General features: G+C 40.5%; 1 protein-coding gene across 1 annotated transcript in view; it reads right to left on the bottom strand.

The window, feature by feature from the left end:
- The window catches only part of GRID2 (glutamate ionotropic receptor delta type subunit 2), a 1,142,370-nt gene that overhangs the window by 518,218 nt on the left and 609,667 nt on the right, over positions 1-14,485 (bottom strand). The window contains exon 8 of the mRNA XM_030190694.1: positions 405-602. Within this exon, the coding sequence (XP_030046554.1) occupies positions 405-602 (198 nt within the window). The remainder of the gene's footprint in view (positions 1-404; positions 603-14,485) is intronic.

Raw genomic sequence — 14,485 nt, 5'->3', positions numbered from 1 at the left:
AGCAAGTCAAATAGGGCCCTGTGCAGTTCAGACTATGGAGGAAAGCTAGCAGAGGAAGGAACAACAACATCATTGAAGTACTCCTCACTGACTCCCTTATCAAGTAGAGGAGATACTGAAGGCCAGGGAACGTGTAGAGCAGAAATTACAAATTTTTGCAGTAGTCAGCAATAGCAGTGGCAGCTCTTGTCTGTCCAGTTTTTCTACGTATTAGCACTGCAGTCCTACATGGCTGGTGGAAAAATGTTTCCAGCATATCTGTGCATCCTCCAAGACACATTGGTTGGGAAATGCTAGGTAAGAACATATGACTTCAAAGTGAGATTAAAAGAAAATAATTACTTTTCATACCTGCTTAATGTTTTTGTGGGGGTGGAGGGAAATGTTTTCCATATAACACTTACCTTAAATAACAATTCTCCTATCAATCCATTCCAAGATCCATCTTCTTGAGGGCTTCCATATTTATGATCTGGAGCAACATAAATTTCATACTTGAAGCCCAAGTAATTTGATAGGGCATCTAAAACATCGATGGAGAAGCCCTGATATTTCTTTGGTTTCCCCAAGACATTTTCAGAGACCATCACAAATGGTTCTTCCTAAACAGGATAAAAAAAAGGCAACATAAATTAAGATTACAACCTTCCTCATAGTTAATAATATTAATAACTAATTAGCATAATAAACTAATTTGACAATACACAGTAAGGGCAATATGCAATAAGCCACTGAACAGTTTATTTAACTTTACCTGGGCAACTTTAGGATTGCTATTTCAGCAGCCTAAATTATAGAATAGTTACTAAGCTGCAGTTAAATTGCACATTTACCACAGTAATATTTACTATGGGAGTCACCATCTATGGTACTTCTGTGCCCTTATTTGGCAGTTTGACTCCTAGCGGTAGGACTGCGAGACTACTGCTAGGGGTCAAAAAGCACTACGTGGAACCAAGGTGCCTGATGGGGCAGGACTGAGGATCGGTCTTGCTCCACCCACTAGGCACCACGGAAAACTTTTGATAGGTGCTAAGAGGGATCATAGGCTGATGGGAAGGCAAAGATTCCAAGGAGGTCAGGGGTATGCTGGAGAAGGATGCCAGGGAGGCAAGGTGGAAAAACAAAATACTTGGCGGGTTTAGGGTGGGAGAAGGATGCTGGGGGCTAAGAGATGATCTTTATTTTATTCCTGTAAATGGCTCCTTTAAGAGGATAGCAAGGACAATCAGGCATATTTGTGGTCCAGTGCTCCTGAGGAGGCAGGATAGCACCAGCTCAACATAATAGTGTAGTTAAATGCAAACGGTGTTTTTCAGTTTGCATAATAATGAGGTGCTTTGCTTATTTTTCTATGCTGATCTTGTGTGTATGTTAAACCATGTTCTGCCTGCTAAAATGAAATCTCCTGTGGTTTCTGCACCATGTCACCCCAGAGTATACACAAGGGTGTGTGGTGTGGACATCGATAGAAACATAGAAAAATGTAGGCGGATAAAGACCATCCCCCAGATGCTATATAGCGTGCCTAGAGATCGGGGTCAAAACCCAGGCATATTCTATAACAACACATGTAACTTAATTGGTTTAACAAACTAATCAGCATTGATAATAGCACTTAACAAGCAATAATGAGAACTAATTGACAATAATTAGAATTTATACGCACAACTCGCTAAGCATATTCTATAATGCAGTGCACCTAACTTCTATAATGCAGTGCACCTAACTTCTATAATGCAGGCAAAAAGGGATGTGGTTATGGGTGTAGAGATGAGCATTTTATGGGCATTCTGAAATTTATGTGTGTAGTTATGGAATATGGCCCTCTGTGCCTAAATCTATGCACAGGGATTTACATCATGTTTTTATTGGTATAAATGTAGGTGCATAGTTTTAGGCGTTAGGAAATCAACTAAGTATATTCTATAAACATTTTCTGCATGGAGTTTTAGGCGCCATATATAGAATCTGGCCCCAAATGGCCTATCTAGACTGCCCATCTGCTTTGTATCTAATTATTATTTAGCTCATGATGAAGTAAGTAATGGGGCCTGTTTACTAAAGTGTGGTACGTTTTTGTACTTACTGCACCTTAATTGTATGGTCCCAGAGCTGAACCTACAGACATAAGACAGAAGGGCAACATAGGTCTTCTGATGCCTATGTGGGATTAAGAGTTTGTGGAATATCCCATAGTTTCTTTCCCCAACCATATCAAATTCCAAAAATAATCTCAAATTATATGCTATTATAGTAAAATGATATCCCCAGAGACTTTATCAAGTCTTCTATCTTTCTTGCAAAGAAGGAGCTAAAGACCTTCGGGGAGGGGGTGAACTGGTATTACTGATGGCTGCTTATCTTGTGCCAAATATACTAAAGGTCTTAGGTCTATATTCATTTCTTATGGTCTTCTTCTTATCTAAACTCTTCTAATGTAATCATATATGATTTGGAATTCTCTACATCTCTACTTTTCCTCCTTCCTTATTTGGTGTAACATAAAATTAAATATGGATGAGGATTAACATTGATAATTTCCTGCATTAATACATATACTGTCTAATGCTCTTCCAAAGGACAACAGTAGATTGTACAACGAGGAAATACTCTGTCAATTTGGGAGCCATTACTCAGCTAATACACTATAATTGAAAACATGGGTATACAGAACTAATAGACTTATTTTCTGAAGTCAACCCATGTCCTGTCCCCAAACTTGACAGCTTAAATGAAATACAGATATGATCTAACCAAGGTATAGGGGTCACTTTGGGAATATGGTTGCCATCTGGTATTACAAGATTAGGTACAAAGACTAAATCCAGTACACAAAGTTTTAGGTAATATATCTTGAAAAACCTGTGTTGTAAGGTCAAATGGCAATATAAACAGAAGAACAGGAACTCTCACAGTCTCACAGACAAACCAAACACAGCAGCGAAAGTGACCAAAACAGAAAACCAGATGATGTCCAATATTAGGAAGCTATATTTAAAACATCCAGGATTTGACACAAATCGTGTTTTGGCTCAAACAGCCTGCCACAGGAGTCTAAAAACAATTGTATATATACTTTTATTGTGTTTAGACTCCTGAGGCAGGCCACTTGGGCTGAAATGCGACATGTGTTGAGTCCTGGATGTTTTAAATTCAGCTTCCTAATATTGGGCATCGTCTGGTTTTCTGTTTTTTTGTCACCTTCACTGTGTTTGGTAAGGTCAAATGGCACATTTAAATTTTCTAAAATATACTGTTTAGAAAAAAATCCATCTCAAGAGAAGAAATAAGATCTACAATGCAGCATAATCATTTTTGAGAATCCCTGGAGGACAATACATAATACACAGCACCAAGGAAACATTCCTTAATACAGTAATACTACTCCGTCCACATGAAACCGTGCAATTGGCAAAGTCCCAGGGAGGAGCAGGACAATACAATACAATACCTTCTACCTCCTCATCAACCATTTCTACACATGGATTCCTGTAAGAAATTTGGAGATCTGATTCACATAACTATGATTCTGTATTACATAAAGGGGTCAATTCAAGAAAGGTTGCCTAAAGTTAGGTGCCAAACAATCTCACGCTGAGTGCAATTTCTGTAACAGCAATTCCACATGTAATTTTGCCATTATAGAACACTAGTGTAAGTCGGCATTATGCACCAACATTTAGGCACAAGCATTTACACCATGTCAATAGTGACAGTTACACATGTAAATGACATTATTTTATATAGTTAGCAGACACCCCCTTGCAACTGTTTGCAATAGAAATTGCTCACTAACATTAGAGAGTTACATGCTTAAGTGTAAATGAATGCCAATCAACAGCAGTTAATGTCAATTATTGACATTACCTATGCACGCCACTGCTAGTATTCTATATTCTGCGTGTTACAAATTGCTCACAAGGCATGTAAATTTGAGTGCAAGATTATAAAATGAGGGGAAAGATGTTCAACATCATAATATTAATCAAATCATAAATACAAGAAATGGTATTCAGTACAGAATGCATATTAAGTGAGGTAGTCTGCAAAGACTTTGATTTATATCCTACAAATCATTAAGGACAGGCATGACTGTGTTGAAGTTGGGAAACAAAGTTCTGTCCCTCTGTGGTCTGAACATAGAAGATGACTGTATGTATCTTTATCCCTTTTGTCCAGTAATGACAGGAATAAAGGACATGATTTCGGAGGCCAACACCACTAATTGGGTGGCATAGCCGGTGGTGGGAGGCGAAGCTAGTGGTTGGGAGGCAGGGCTAATGCTGGGCAGACTTCTACGGTCTGTGCCCTGAAAATGGCAGATACAAATCAAGGTCAGGTATACAGATAAAGTAGAACATATGAGTTTATCTTGTTGGGCAGACTGGACGGACCATACAGGTCTTTCTCTGTCGTCATCTACTACGTTACTGTCGTTACTAATGCTTATGATCAGATCAAATATTGATGTTTACATCAAGTATCTCTTGCTACTTGCCACCCCGAGTCCACTCTAAAGAGCCCCCAGCTCCTTAGGGTGCACTTTTGTTGGTGTGAAACATGTGGTGCACCATGCCCTCTGGCACCAAGCTCCCAGTAAAAAGCTTGCACACCCTGATGACATCAGCAGGGACATGGACAGATGATGCTCACAGCCAGGGAGTCCAGCAAGTGACAGAGCATGGAGAAGTGTCTATTGCCAATGACTTGCCAATTACTGGACGGATGACACACAGCATAATGCAGCAGTAAAGAGTAAGCTGTTAGTTCCTTCTCCTATGTTGAGCAACTGATAAAAAGCCTACACACCCTGGATGCTGTAATTGGGGGTGTGGCCAGATGACACTCACTGCTAGGGAGTCTAATGTGTGACAGATCACAGCAGGTAGTTTTGTTTCAGATAACTTTCTAGTAGACACACAACATGATGCATTTGGCATTTGATTTTACTCCTTTTTGTTTGCTATTTTGTAGTGCTTGCCTCCCTAGACAGAAGGATAAGTAATGCTAATTCCTTCTTTAACAATAGCCAACAGGGAAATGAGATTCTTTTCATTTATGACACAGTGCTTGGAATCTGTGATGTGGATAGAAGTCCAGAATACTTACTCATCTCCTGTGTTTCTTTAATGCAATCATTGACATTTACAGTAACTTCACCACATAAATTATGTTAGGCATTCAGCAATTTTACTTTAGAATTGTTTTGGACAGAGAGAGCTAGAGAACGAGCAACATATTTAAAGGTTTTTTTTTGTTTTTTTTTTAATATGGAGCAATGATCATTTTGATTGACTCTTTCCCACAAAGAAAGAAGGGAGATCATTTCTGAAGTTGAATTGTCTGATCTTCGTCCTTATTACATTCAGTTGCCAAGTATTTGAGCCAGTATGAAGAACATTTTAATTTAAATTCATAAGCATAATATCAGACATCCCAGTTCACCTTAAATTTTGAAAAAGAGTGTTGAACTAGAGTTATCAAAGCAAGAAGGACTCCTCATGGTTGACAAATAAAAGCATGTTTCCTGTATAGGCTATTAATTTGCACTGTATCTCAGAGAATGCCACCTCTTTAATAGATATAGATTATCTGTTCACAACAAGCAGACTGGGTAGGACATATGGTGTTTATCTGCCTTCAAAATTCTGCGGCACGACTTGTTTTCCGCCAGAATCATTATACCCATTGTTGGAAAAAGCACAAACACCATACTAGCCCGCTCCTCAAGTCACTTCACTGGTTCCCTGTCCGCTTCCGCATTCAGTTTAAACTTCTCATACTGACCTTTAAATGCATCCACACTGCGGCCCCCCATTACCTTTCCACTCTCATCTCTCCCTACATTCCTCCCCATGAACTCCGCTCGCTTGACAAATCTCTCTTGTCGCCCTCCTTCTCCTCCACTGCTAACTCCAGGCTTCACTCCTTTTGTCTCGCGGCACCTGGAATAGACTTCCTGGACCTATACGTCTAGCTCCATCTCTACCTGTTTTCACATCTATGCTGAAAACCCACCTTTTAACTGCTGCTTTTAGCTCCTAGCCACAATTGCCCTCCCCTTGTCCCTTCCTCCCTTCTCACCCATTACTTCCCTCACCCGTAACTGTCTTGTTTGTCTGTATTACTTAGATTGTAAGCTCTTTTGAGCAGGGACTGTCTCTTTGTGTCAGGTGTTCAGCGCTGCGTGCGTCTGGTAGCGCTATACAAATGTTAATAATAATAATAAAATAATTTTCTATGGGGCCAGTGTTCAGCCCATGGCAGTAAGCAGCTACCAGCATTGAATATCTAGGTATGTACACCAACTTGGAAGTTAACCAGGCACCGGCCGTCATACTGGCACATAAAGTTAAGACTGATGTGTTGCTGTCCTAACTTTATGAGCTTTCTTAGCTGGTTTAGCGGACCAAATATCACCGCTAACTGGCCAAGTTGTATCTTTTCTCAAACTCTGCTCCTAGACCATCCCTAACCTAGCTGGTTAGGGAATGGTTGGTTAGCGGAGATATTCAGTGGTGCTACCCAGTTAAGAGCCACTGAATATCAACAGCCAGCCAGCTCAATGGGGTTTAACTATGAATAGTTAAGTATTATCAAATATGTATTTATTTATTTATTTCCTGCATTTGTATCCCACATTTTCCCACCTCTTTGCAGGCTCAATGTGTATTTCACTTTCATGAATTCCCCTCATCACAATGGATTAACTAACCCAGTACCCTACTAAGGATTTATATTGCATTATTTGCCCCTTAACACAACTTAAAGAGCTCTTATGCTGTTTGTCTTGCCTTACAGCAATTATATTTAGGCAATGAGATGAAAACCATGCAAATGCATGAAAAGCACCTCATTAGCACGTAAAAAATTAGAACATGACTTGCAGTCTACACCATAATTCTTGTTAAGGACTTAACAGTATAATAACCTAGCCAAAAGCTAAGGTTATTTTACTGTGTCAGGAGAATTGGGCCTCATAGCTTCAGGCTCAATGCTTCTTGATGGAGACTGAAGGGCCAGAACCATTCTCCAAACCCCCATATCAAGCCAACCTTACTCCCCAAAGACACCCCCATCATCCCTGATTAAGCCCCCAAAGGCACCCCTGTCCCCCCAATCAAGCCCCCAGCCCCCCCGATCAAGGCTCCCCTACCATTCTGGAAGGCCTATCATATATATCTTTGGTGGGCCTGTGGTGTTTGGACAGGAGCAAACCCCAGTTGCTCCTTCCTTGCTGGTGCCTTCTACAAAATGGCATCCCTGGTGGACTACTACTGCTAGGGGTCATGTTTCCTTTTAAGGTATTTTCATTTTAAGAAATGCTCATTCCATGCATAGGAACCAAGTGGCAGACAGAGGTCCGGTGTCTCCTTAATATCTCAATGCATGGATGAGGTGTGATATAGGGATGAGGGATTTAGATTTGTTAGGAACTAAGCAACATTCTGGGAGAGAAGGAACCTATTCCGAAAATAATTTTTTTTCTAACTTGATTGTATCATACCACCTTAATTCTTAAAAATAGGCTCTTGTCAGGAGTCTGTAAAGAGTTGTTTGTTTTTTCAGATCAGTCAGCTTTGTATAACATTCCTTTTTGTTGATCTAGTAGGGCAATTAGCTAGTTTGTGTCTTGGTTTTCTCACAGACCATAGACAGGCTTGCTTAGCCCTAGTAATGGGCCATAAACTTTAACAAGTGTCTGTTTGTTTCAAGTTGAAGAATACCAGATAAGTAAGAGAGAAAATATAAGGAATTAAGTGATTGGACAAAATTAAGCTTCAGTAGTCTGACAGCTTCCGAAGGAAAAACAGAGAGAGAGAGAGAGAGATTCTATTTTCCTTATAGTGAAATTTGGACTGATATAAATAGTAATTAAATTGTCTGTAATACTGGGATAAAAATTTTTTTATTGTAACCATTTATTTACTCTAATAAATTTTAGCATTATTATAAAAGAGAAAAACTGAACTCTAAAGTGTTTTTCCTTTGCCAGAAGGGCTTGCTTTTTTTTTTTTAGTCTCTTCTGTTCAGCTTCCTTTTAGAGGCAAGAAGGGAGTGCCCTATATACAAAGTCCCAATATCCAAAACAGAAAGCAAAAGTATAACACTTCTTTCTACAGCTTCTGGGCATAAGAACCTAGGAGTTGCTATACTGGGTTAGACCAACCACCTTATAATCGAAAGAGAAAAACGCCTATATTGTGACTCAAATCGGGAGATGGGAGTCTTTCTCCCGTGGGCGCCCAAATCAGTATAATCGAAAGCCGATTTTGGGCGTTTCCAACTGCAATCCGTCGCGGAAACGGGTAAAGTTGACGGGGGCATGTAGGAGGCATGGTGAAGGCGGAACTGGGGCGTGGTTATCGGCCAAGGAGAGATGGGCGTCTTTAGCTGATAATCAAAAAAAAAAAGGCGTTTTTACCACGATTTTGGGTCACTTTTTTTTTACCCTTTTTTTTTCACGAACAGGTCCCAAAAAATGCCCCAACTGACCAGATGACCACTGGAGGGAATCGGGGATGACCTCCCCGGACTCCCCCAGTGGTCACTAACCCCCTCCCACCAAAAAGACCCCACTTTAAAAACTTTTTTTCCAGCCTGTATGCCAGCCTCAAATGCCGTACCCACCTCCATGACAACAGAATGTGTTCTATCCTGTGACAGCCTTTCCCCGGTTCTGATGTGGCTCTCGGGTGAGTGTGACACCTTTTCTGTTATGCGCACTGTAGAGTCACATCAGCAATGCATTGTGGTGGGTGTAGGGTATTGGGCTCCGTGATTCCACTAGCTTGTGGCAAATGCTCATGATGTTGGTAGTTGGTGGGCTCTACTCCCATGGTGCTTTTCCCCCTGCTTGCTTATTCCAATAAAGGACGTTTTCAGAGAGATTAGTCTTCAGGTGTCAACTGGTATGCCGATGTTATATAGCAGGAACAAGTCCTAGAGGCCTGCGTGTATGCAGGTCCCTGGAGCACTTTTAGTGGGTACCGCAGTGCACTTCAGCCAGGTGGCCCCAGGCCCATACCCCCCTACCTGTAACACTTGTGCTGGTAAATGGGAGGTCTCCAAAACCCACTGTACCCACATGTAGGTGCTCCCTTCACCCCTAAGAGCTATGGTAGTGTTGTACATTTGTGGGTAGTGGGTTTTGGGGGAGGGGGGTTGGGTGCTCAGTACCCGTGGTAAGGGAGCTATGCATGTGGGAGCGTTGTCTGAAGTCCACCGCACTGACCTCTAGGGTGCCCAGTTGGTGTCCTGGCATGTCAGGGGGCCGAATATACTATGAGTCGTGGCCCCTCCCACGACCAAATGGCTCGGATTAGGACGTTTTTGAGCTGGGCATTTTTAGTTTCCATTATCGCTAAAAAAACAAATGCCCAGCTGAAAAATGTCCATTTTTTCGAAAATACGGTCTGTCCCACCTCTTCACATACCCGTTTTCGGACATAGACGCTCATGGAGTTAGGCGTTCGCGTTCGATTATGCCCCTCCAAGGGTCCATTTAGCCTAGTATCATGTTTCCACTGCAATACAATGCTCTCAGCTTCTTCCATCATCTGACCATCCAGGTCTCCACTTTGTGTCTGTCATCATCAGAAGGCATTACTTCATCTGACACTGTTGTCATTTTTGCTACCTGTTGCACCAGTTGCTCTGGAAGCACCTCCTCAAGTGGTAAAGATACTAATCCCATGAATGCGGACAGGCTGTCCAACTGCCCTACCAATGCCAGCATGAACGCCTTCAGGAGCAAGGTAACTGCCCTTGAAAAACAAAGGAATCCATGGTAGCTGATATTGGGGGTTATGAACTGCTAGAGTCAAGTGCAGAACTTGCAACCTTTGGTTTTCCTGTCCTCTTCTTAATCCAGACAGAGGAGAGCAGTACAATCCATGGAAGTCTGCAAATGCCATCTTGATCATGCCCCTCCCCCCTCCCCCACCAATTCCTGTTTATTTTTTGGCTGCAGTCACACACTGAGTTGAGAATTTCAATATACTGTTGACAATGATGCCTAGATCCTGTTCTTGGGTGGTGATTTCTAATATGGATCCTAGTATTGTGTGCAAGTGCAAAACAAAATAAAACAAAAGTTTGGTTTATACTAATGTGAAACACATTTTTCATGATTATTCAGCATTTTGTCATGCTCATTTGACCTATATTCTTTGCATATATTTTTTATGCATACTAGAATTTTTAAACATAGAAATTGATTCTATGCATGTTATTCATAGATATGTGTGTGTGTCCAAGTGATTGTATGTAATTTAAAATTTTACATAGTAACTAGTAAGTGATGGCAGATAAAGACCTAAATGGTCCATCCAGTCTGCCCAACAGTCATAATCATTCTGAATTCAAGATTAAATAAACTTGATATTATATACTTGATCATGGCCTTTCTTTGTTGTTTCTGGGACATAGACTGTAGATGTCCACCCGGCTCAGTCCGTATGTTCCAATTACTGGAGTTGCCGCCAAAGTCCACTCCAGCCTATCTGACACAAACTATCTCAATATATGCTGATGAATGCACAACCCTCCAAGAACCTAGCATCAAGTATCTATATTTGATAGTATTCTTTTTTATGTTCAATATATTTATTGATTTTAACATTTACATTCACATATAAATGTTTAGGTAATATCCGTAAATTCATGACAATAGGCAATAAACAAGTTTACTGAGAAATCTTTCCTTTTTAAATTTGTCCACAACACAACAGAAAGAAATTTGAAAAAGCAAGAAAAACCCCCCAATAATATCATTAGAGCAAGGAAGAGCAAGAGAATACTCGCAATCAAACTAATAGCATATTAAGTTATGGGCGTTTTCAAAGATTCCCTAACACTTTCTTTAGAAATAATAAATTGCAACAATTTGGGGGGGTCAAAAAATATAACTATTAGCTTCCAGAGACAGAAGATATTTGCAAGGAAATTTTAATTTAAACAAGGCTCCTAAGTTGAGAACTCTTGGTTTAAGTACCAGGAATTCTCTTCTTCTTTTTTGTGTGTCTGTAGCCAAATCTGGAAAAACTTGAATTTTGCTTCCCAAGAAGAACGCATTTATATGATGAAAGTAAGCACGGAAAATATTGTTCGTGTCCGGTTCTAAAGTGAAAGTCACCAAAAGTGTGGTTCTTTCTGTCACCACCTCTAATGAACTCTCCAAAAATTCAGTCAAATTTAAGTCAGGAACAGATTGAGGTTGCTCATTAGAAATTCTTGAAGAACCTGTTATATACTGAGTTCTCACTATTGGTGGAAAACCCTCCATTGGTATTCCTAATATTTCTCCAAAATATTTTTTTAACATATCCAAGGCAGGTATCAACGGTGATTTTGGAAAATTTATAAACCTCAAATTGTTTCTACGGCCTTGGTTTTCCAGGAATTCAAGTTTTCGAACTTGAACATCCTTCTCTTTTATAAGCATTATGGTGACAGACTGTATTTGGGCAACTTCCCCTTTCAAGGCTGTTATTTGATTTACTTGATCTTGAATATTTTCGGACAGGTTTTGAGTAGTCTGTATCAGTTCCAAAACTTCTCCTTTAAAGGAGTTAGAAATAGATGTAAAAATGGAGTTTAAACCTTGTATAGCGTCCCATAACGACTCCATCGTCACCACAGCTGGCCTTGACAAATCTCCGTTCCCACTGGAAGTTAAATCTTGGGCAGAAGAATAAGAGAGCAGCGTTCCCTGCGTCCCCTCCGTTGTTAATCCGCTCGGGGGTTAAGGTGTCGTGAGGTCCTCTATCAGCAAGCGCTGGTTCACCATTCGCCCCCGCTTGCTGTAACTCCATCGTCACCAATTCTCTTCCAGGTCACGGGGCAGCTGTGTTGGAGGGATCAATGATGCTCCCTCAATGCTATGGTCCACGTCTGAAGATGCGGAACCCATCGAGGCGAGCCTCCACTCCTCAAGCGCTCTGACCCCGAAATTTTCTAAAGTTGCGTGGCGCGTGGAAGGGATCATTACCAGGTTTGAGAAGGTAGAGCCCCTGGGTTTACCTTTTCGTTTCCCCATCATATCGTCTGGGGAAAGCCCCTTAGCGTCTGGTTACTTCAGAGTTTCTCAAGAGCACAGAACACACGACTTGCTCTAGGTGCCATCTTGGATCTTTCAGGAGGATCTATAGTATTCTTTCTTATGTATATTACTTTTACTTGTCCACATTAATTTTAACCAGTCATCTGGATGCCCACTCTCCCAGTCATGAAAGCTCCCCTCCCCCCCGCCAATTTTCACAATGTGCTTGAGATTTAACAACTCTGAATAATTTTGTATCATCTGTACATTTTATCACCTCACTTGTTTCCATTTGCAGATCACTGATTAAAAATTTAAAAAGGACCAGTCTTGGTTCACCTCTCTGACACTTTCCAATAATAACTTTCTCCTTAAAAAGTATTTTATTTCTTCAATTTAGAATAAGGTTAACAAATCTAATAGTTGGTAAATGCTACAGAAAGAATGATGAAATTAAATATTCCAAACATGAAATAAAACTCTTCCTATTTTCGTGTAAAAGTCCACAATGAAAGGCAGAGACGTTCAAAGATGATCCCTTAATGATTATTAATAATAAACCGAGGAAAAGAAAGACACTAGTGCACAGGTCTTATTTATATGTTGGAAGACGTATAAGATATGGCATCACAAGTTGCGCCAAGCATGTTATCCGAAGGAGATAAGAAGACAGCTAATTGTGATGGATCAAAAGTATATACAGTGGAGACTCTTTAGTATGTGGAGGTCAGGGTCCAAGGATTTGTAACCCCGTATCAATGAAATCACAGTTTAATAAAACTGCTAGTTTACCTCTAATTAGATATACTGTATTGTATAGTATAACTTGCCTTACTAGTTCAAAAACTCAGCTATAAAAATGATGATATTATCACCCATTATCTAATTCCTGTAAAAGCTATACATAATGCAGAGATCAGTCAAAATTTAATCAAACAATGCTCTTTATTTACAGGTAATGCAGGCGTGCAACACAGGACAGTATTATGGAAATGGTCACCATTACACAATTACACCAACCTTGTCAAAAGTCACACTCAGAAAGGAAGTAAAATCTCATTCCATGTGCTTGTTTTCTCTTTGTCCCACATGCACTGCATGTGCAAGGCCACTTGCATACTAACAAGAACTTATTTTCTTGAATTTGGGATCTGTGTTCATTAATAGTGAGTTAAGAGACCGCCTGCGGTTGGATTGCTACTGCACTTCACATTCTTATATATAACAACACATTTGCATAGAAACTGTAGGAGAAAAAAATGATACCCCTAATTTCCTGAACTCTAGGCTTCATAATAAGGAACTGCTTTCTCCTTATCTGAGTTGCCCTTACTACAAAAGGAAAAACAAATGTGTTTTAAAATAAAACATGTCAAATATTTGAAATACAATCTCAACACCAAATCACTTTCAGAATTACAGGCAAATTTAACAACCATGGTACCCAAAGAGCGTTGCCCTCTTTGAGGCCATAAAGTGCCCTTTTTCAAAGCCATGGTAGGGCGACTACGGCACTGGTGTGTGGCAAATCGGTCCTCCTACTGCTGGGCTACCGCAGGAGCCCGGTGGTGGTTCTGGTGTGTGTCACGTGCCATTTCTGGTGCTGGGAAAATATATTTTTAGTACCAGGGGCTAATTGGGCAGCAGTAAGGGCTTCCCCAGGAAATGGTCGCGTGGCAAGTGCTCAACGTACCGCACAGACATTTCCTATTTTTAAAAAACCCTCCTTTTACCTGCTGCAGTAAAAGGGGACCTCGGTGTGGCTGGGGTCCTTTTACTGCAGCTTGGTAAAAGGACCCCTAAATGGATAGATGTATCCAGACTATCAGATAAAATTAATGAGCACTCTAACTGTTCCATAGTCACAGTCTCATTCCTGAGAAATGGAACATAAAAAGCACAAGAGGCAAAGTTGCTGCAGCAAATTTGAATTCCACATCATGGACCCCTTAGGCACAAAGAATGCATGTAAGTGTCCAGAATACTTGTATAGATAGATATGTGTATGTGTGCGTATTCATGGATAAATGCCACTAATCCAGTTATGCACTATTCTATAACCCAGTGCTCAAACAAAATAGTTTGAAGGTGGGCATATATATGAGAGGATTCTAGGCGGGAGTCAGGACACACAGTTACATGAGTAAATGATTGCATGGTTTAATTTACACATGTTTTTCAGCAATCTAGGAGCGATCATTTACCCCATCTCTATGGATGGCTGAAGTGCTCATGCTTAAACGCATACACAGGAATATAACCAGTTACGCTAGCATTCTATAATGCAAACACCTACTTTCCTTTATAGAACAAGCTCCAAATAGATACCCTCTATGTGCCTAAATGTAGGTGCTAATTTATAAAATTACCCTCCACATCAATGTTCCCTTTGAGCAGCTTTGAGTTATGCAGGAGTCCTCCACCAGCGTTCCTGCCAGT

This window comes from Microcaecilia unicolor, chromosome 2, assembly GCF_901765095.1.
Source record: "Microcaecilia unicolor chromosome 2, aMicUni1.1, whole genome shotgun sequence".
Lineage (NCBI taxonomy): Eukaryota > Metazoa > Chordata > Amphibia > Gymnophiona > Siphonopidae > Microcaecilia > Microcaecilia unicolor.
Note: the sequence above shows the minus strand (reverse complement) of the source record. Positions and strands in the feature narration are given on the sequence as shown.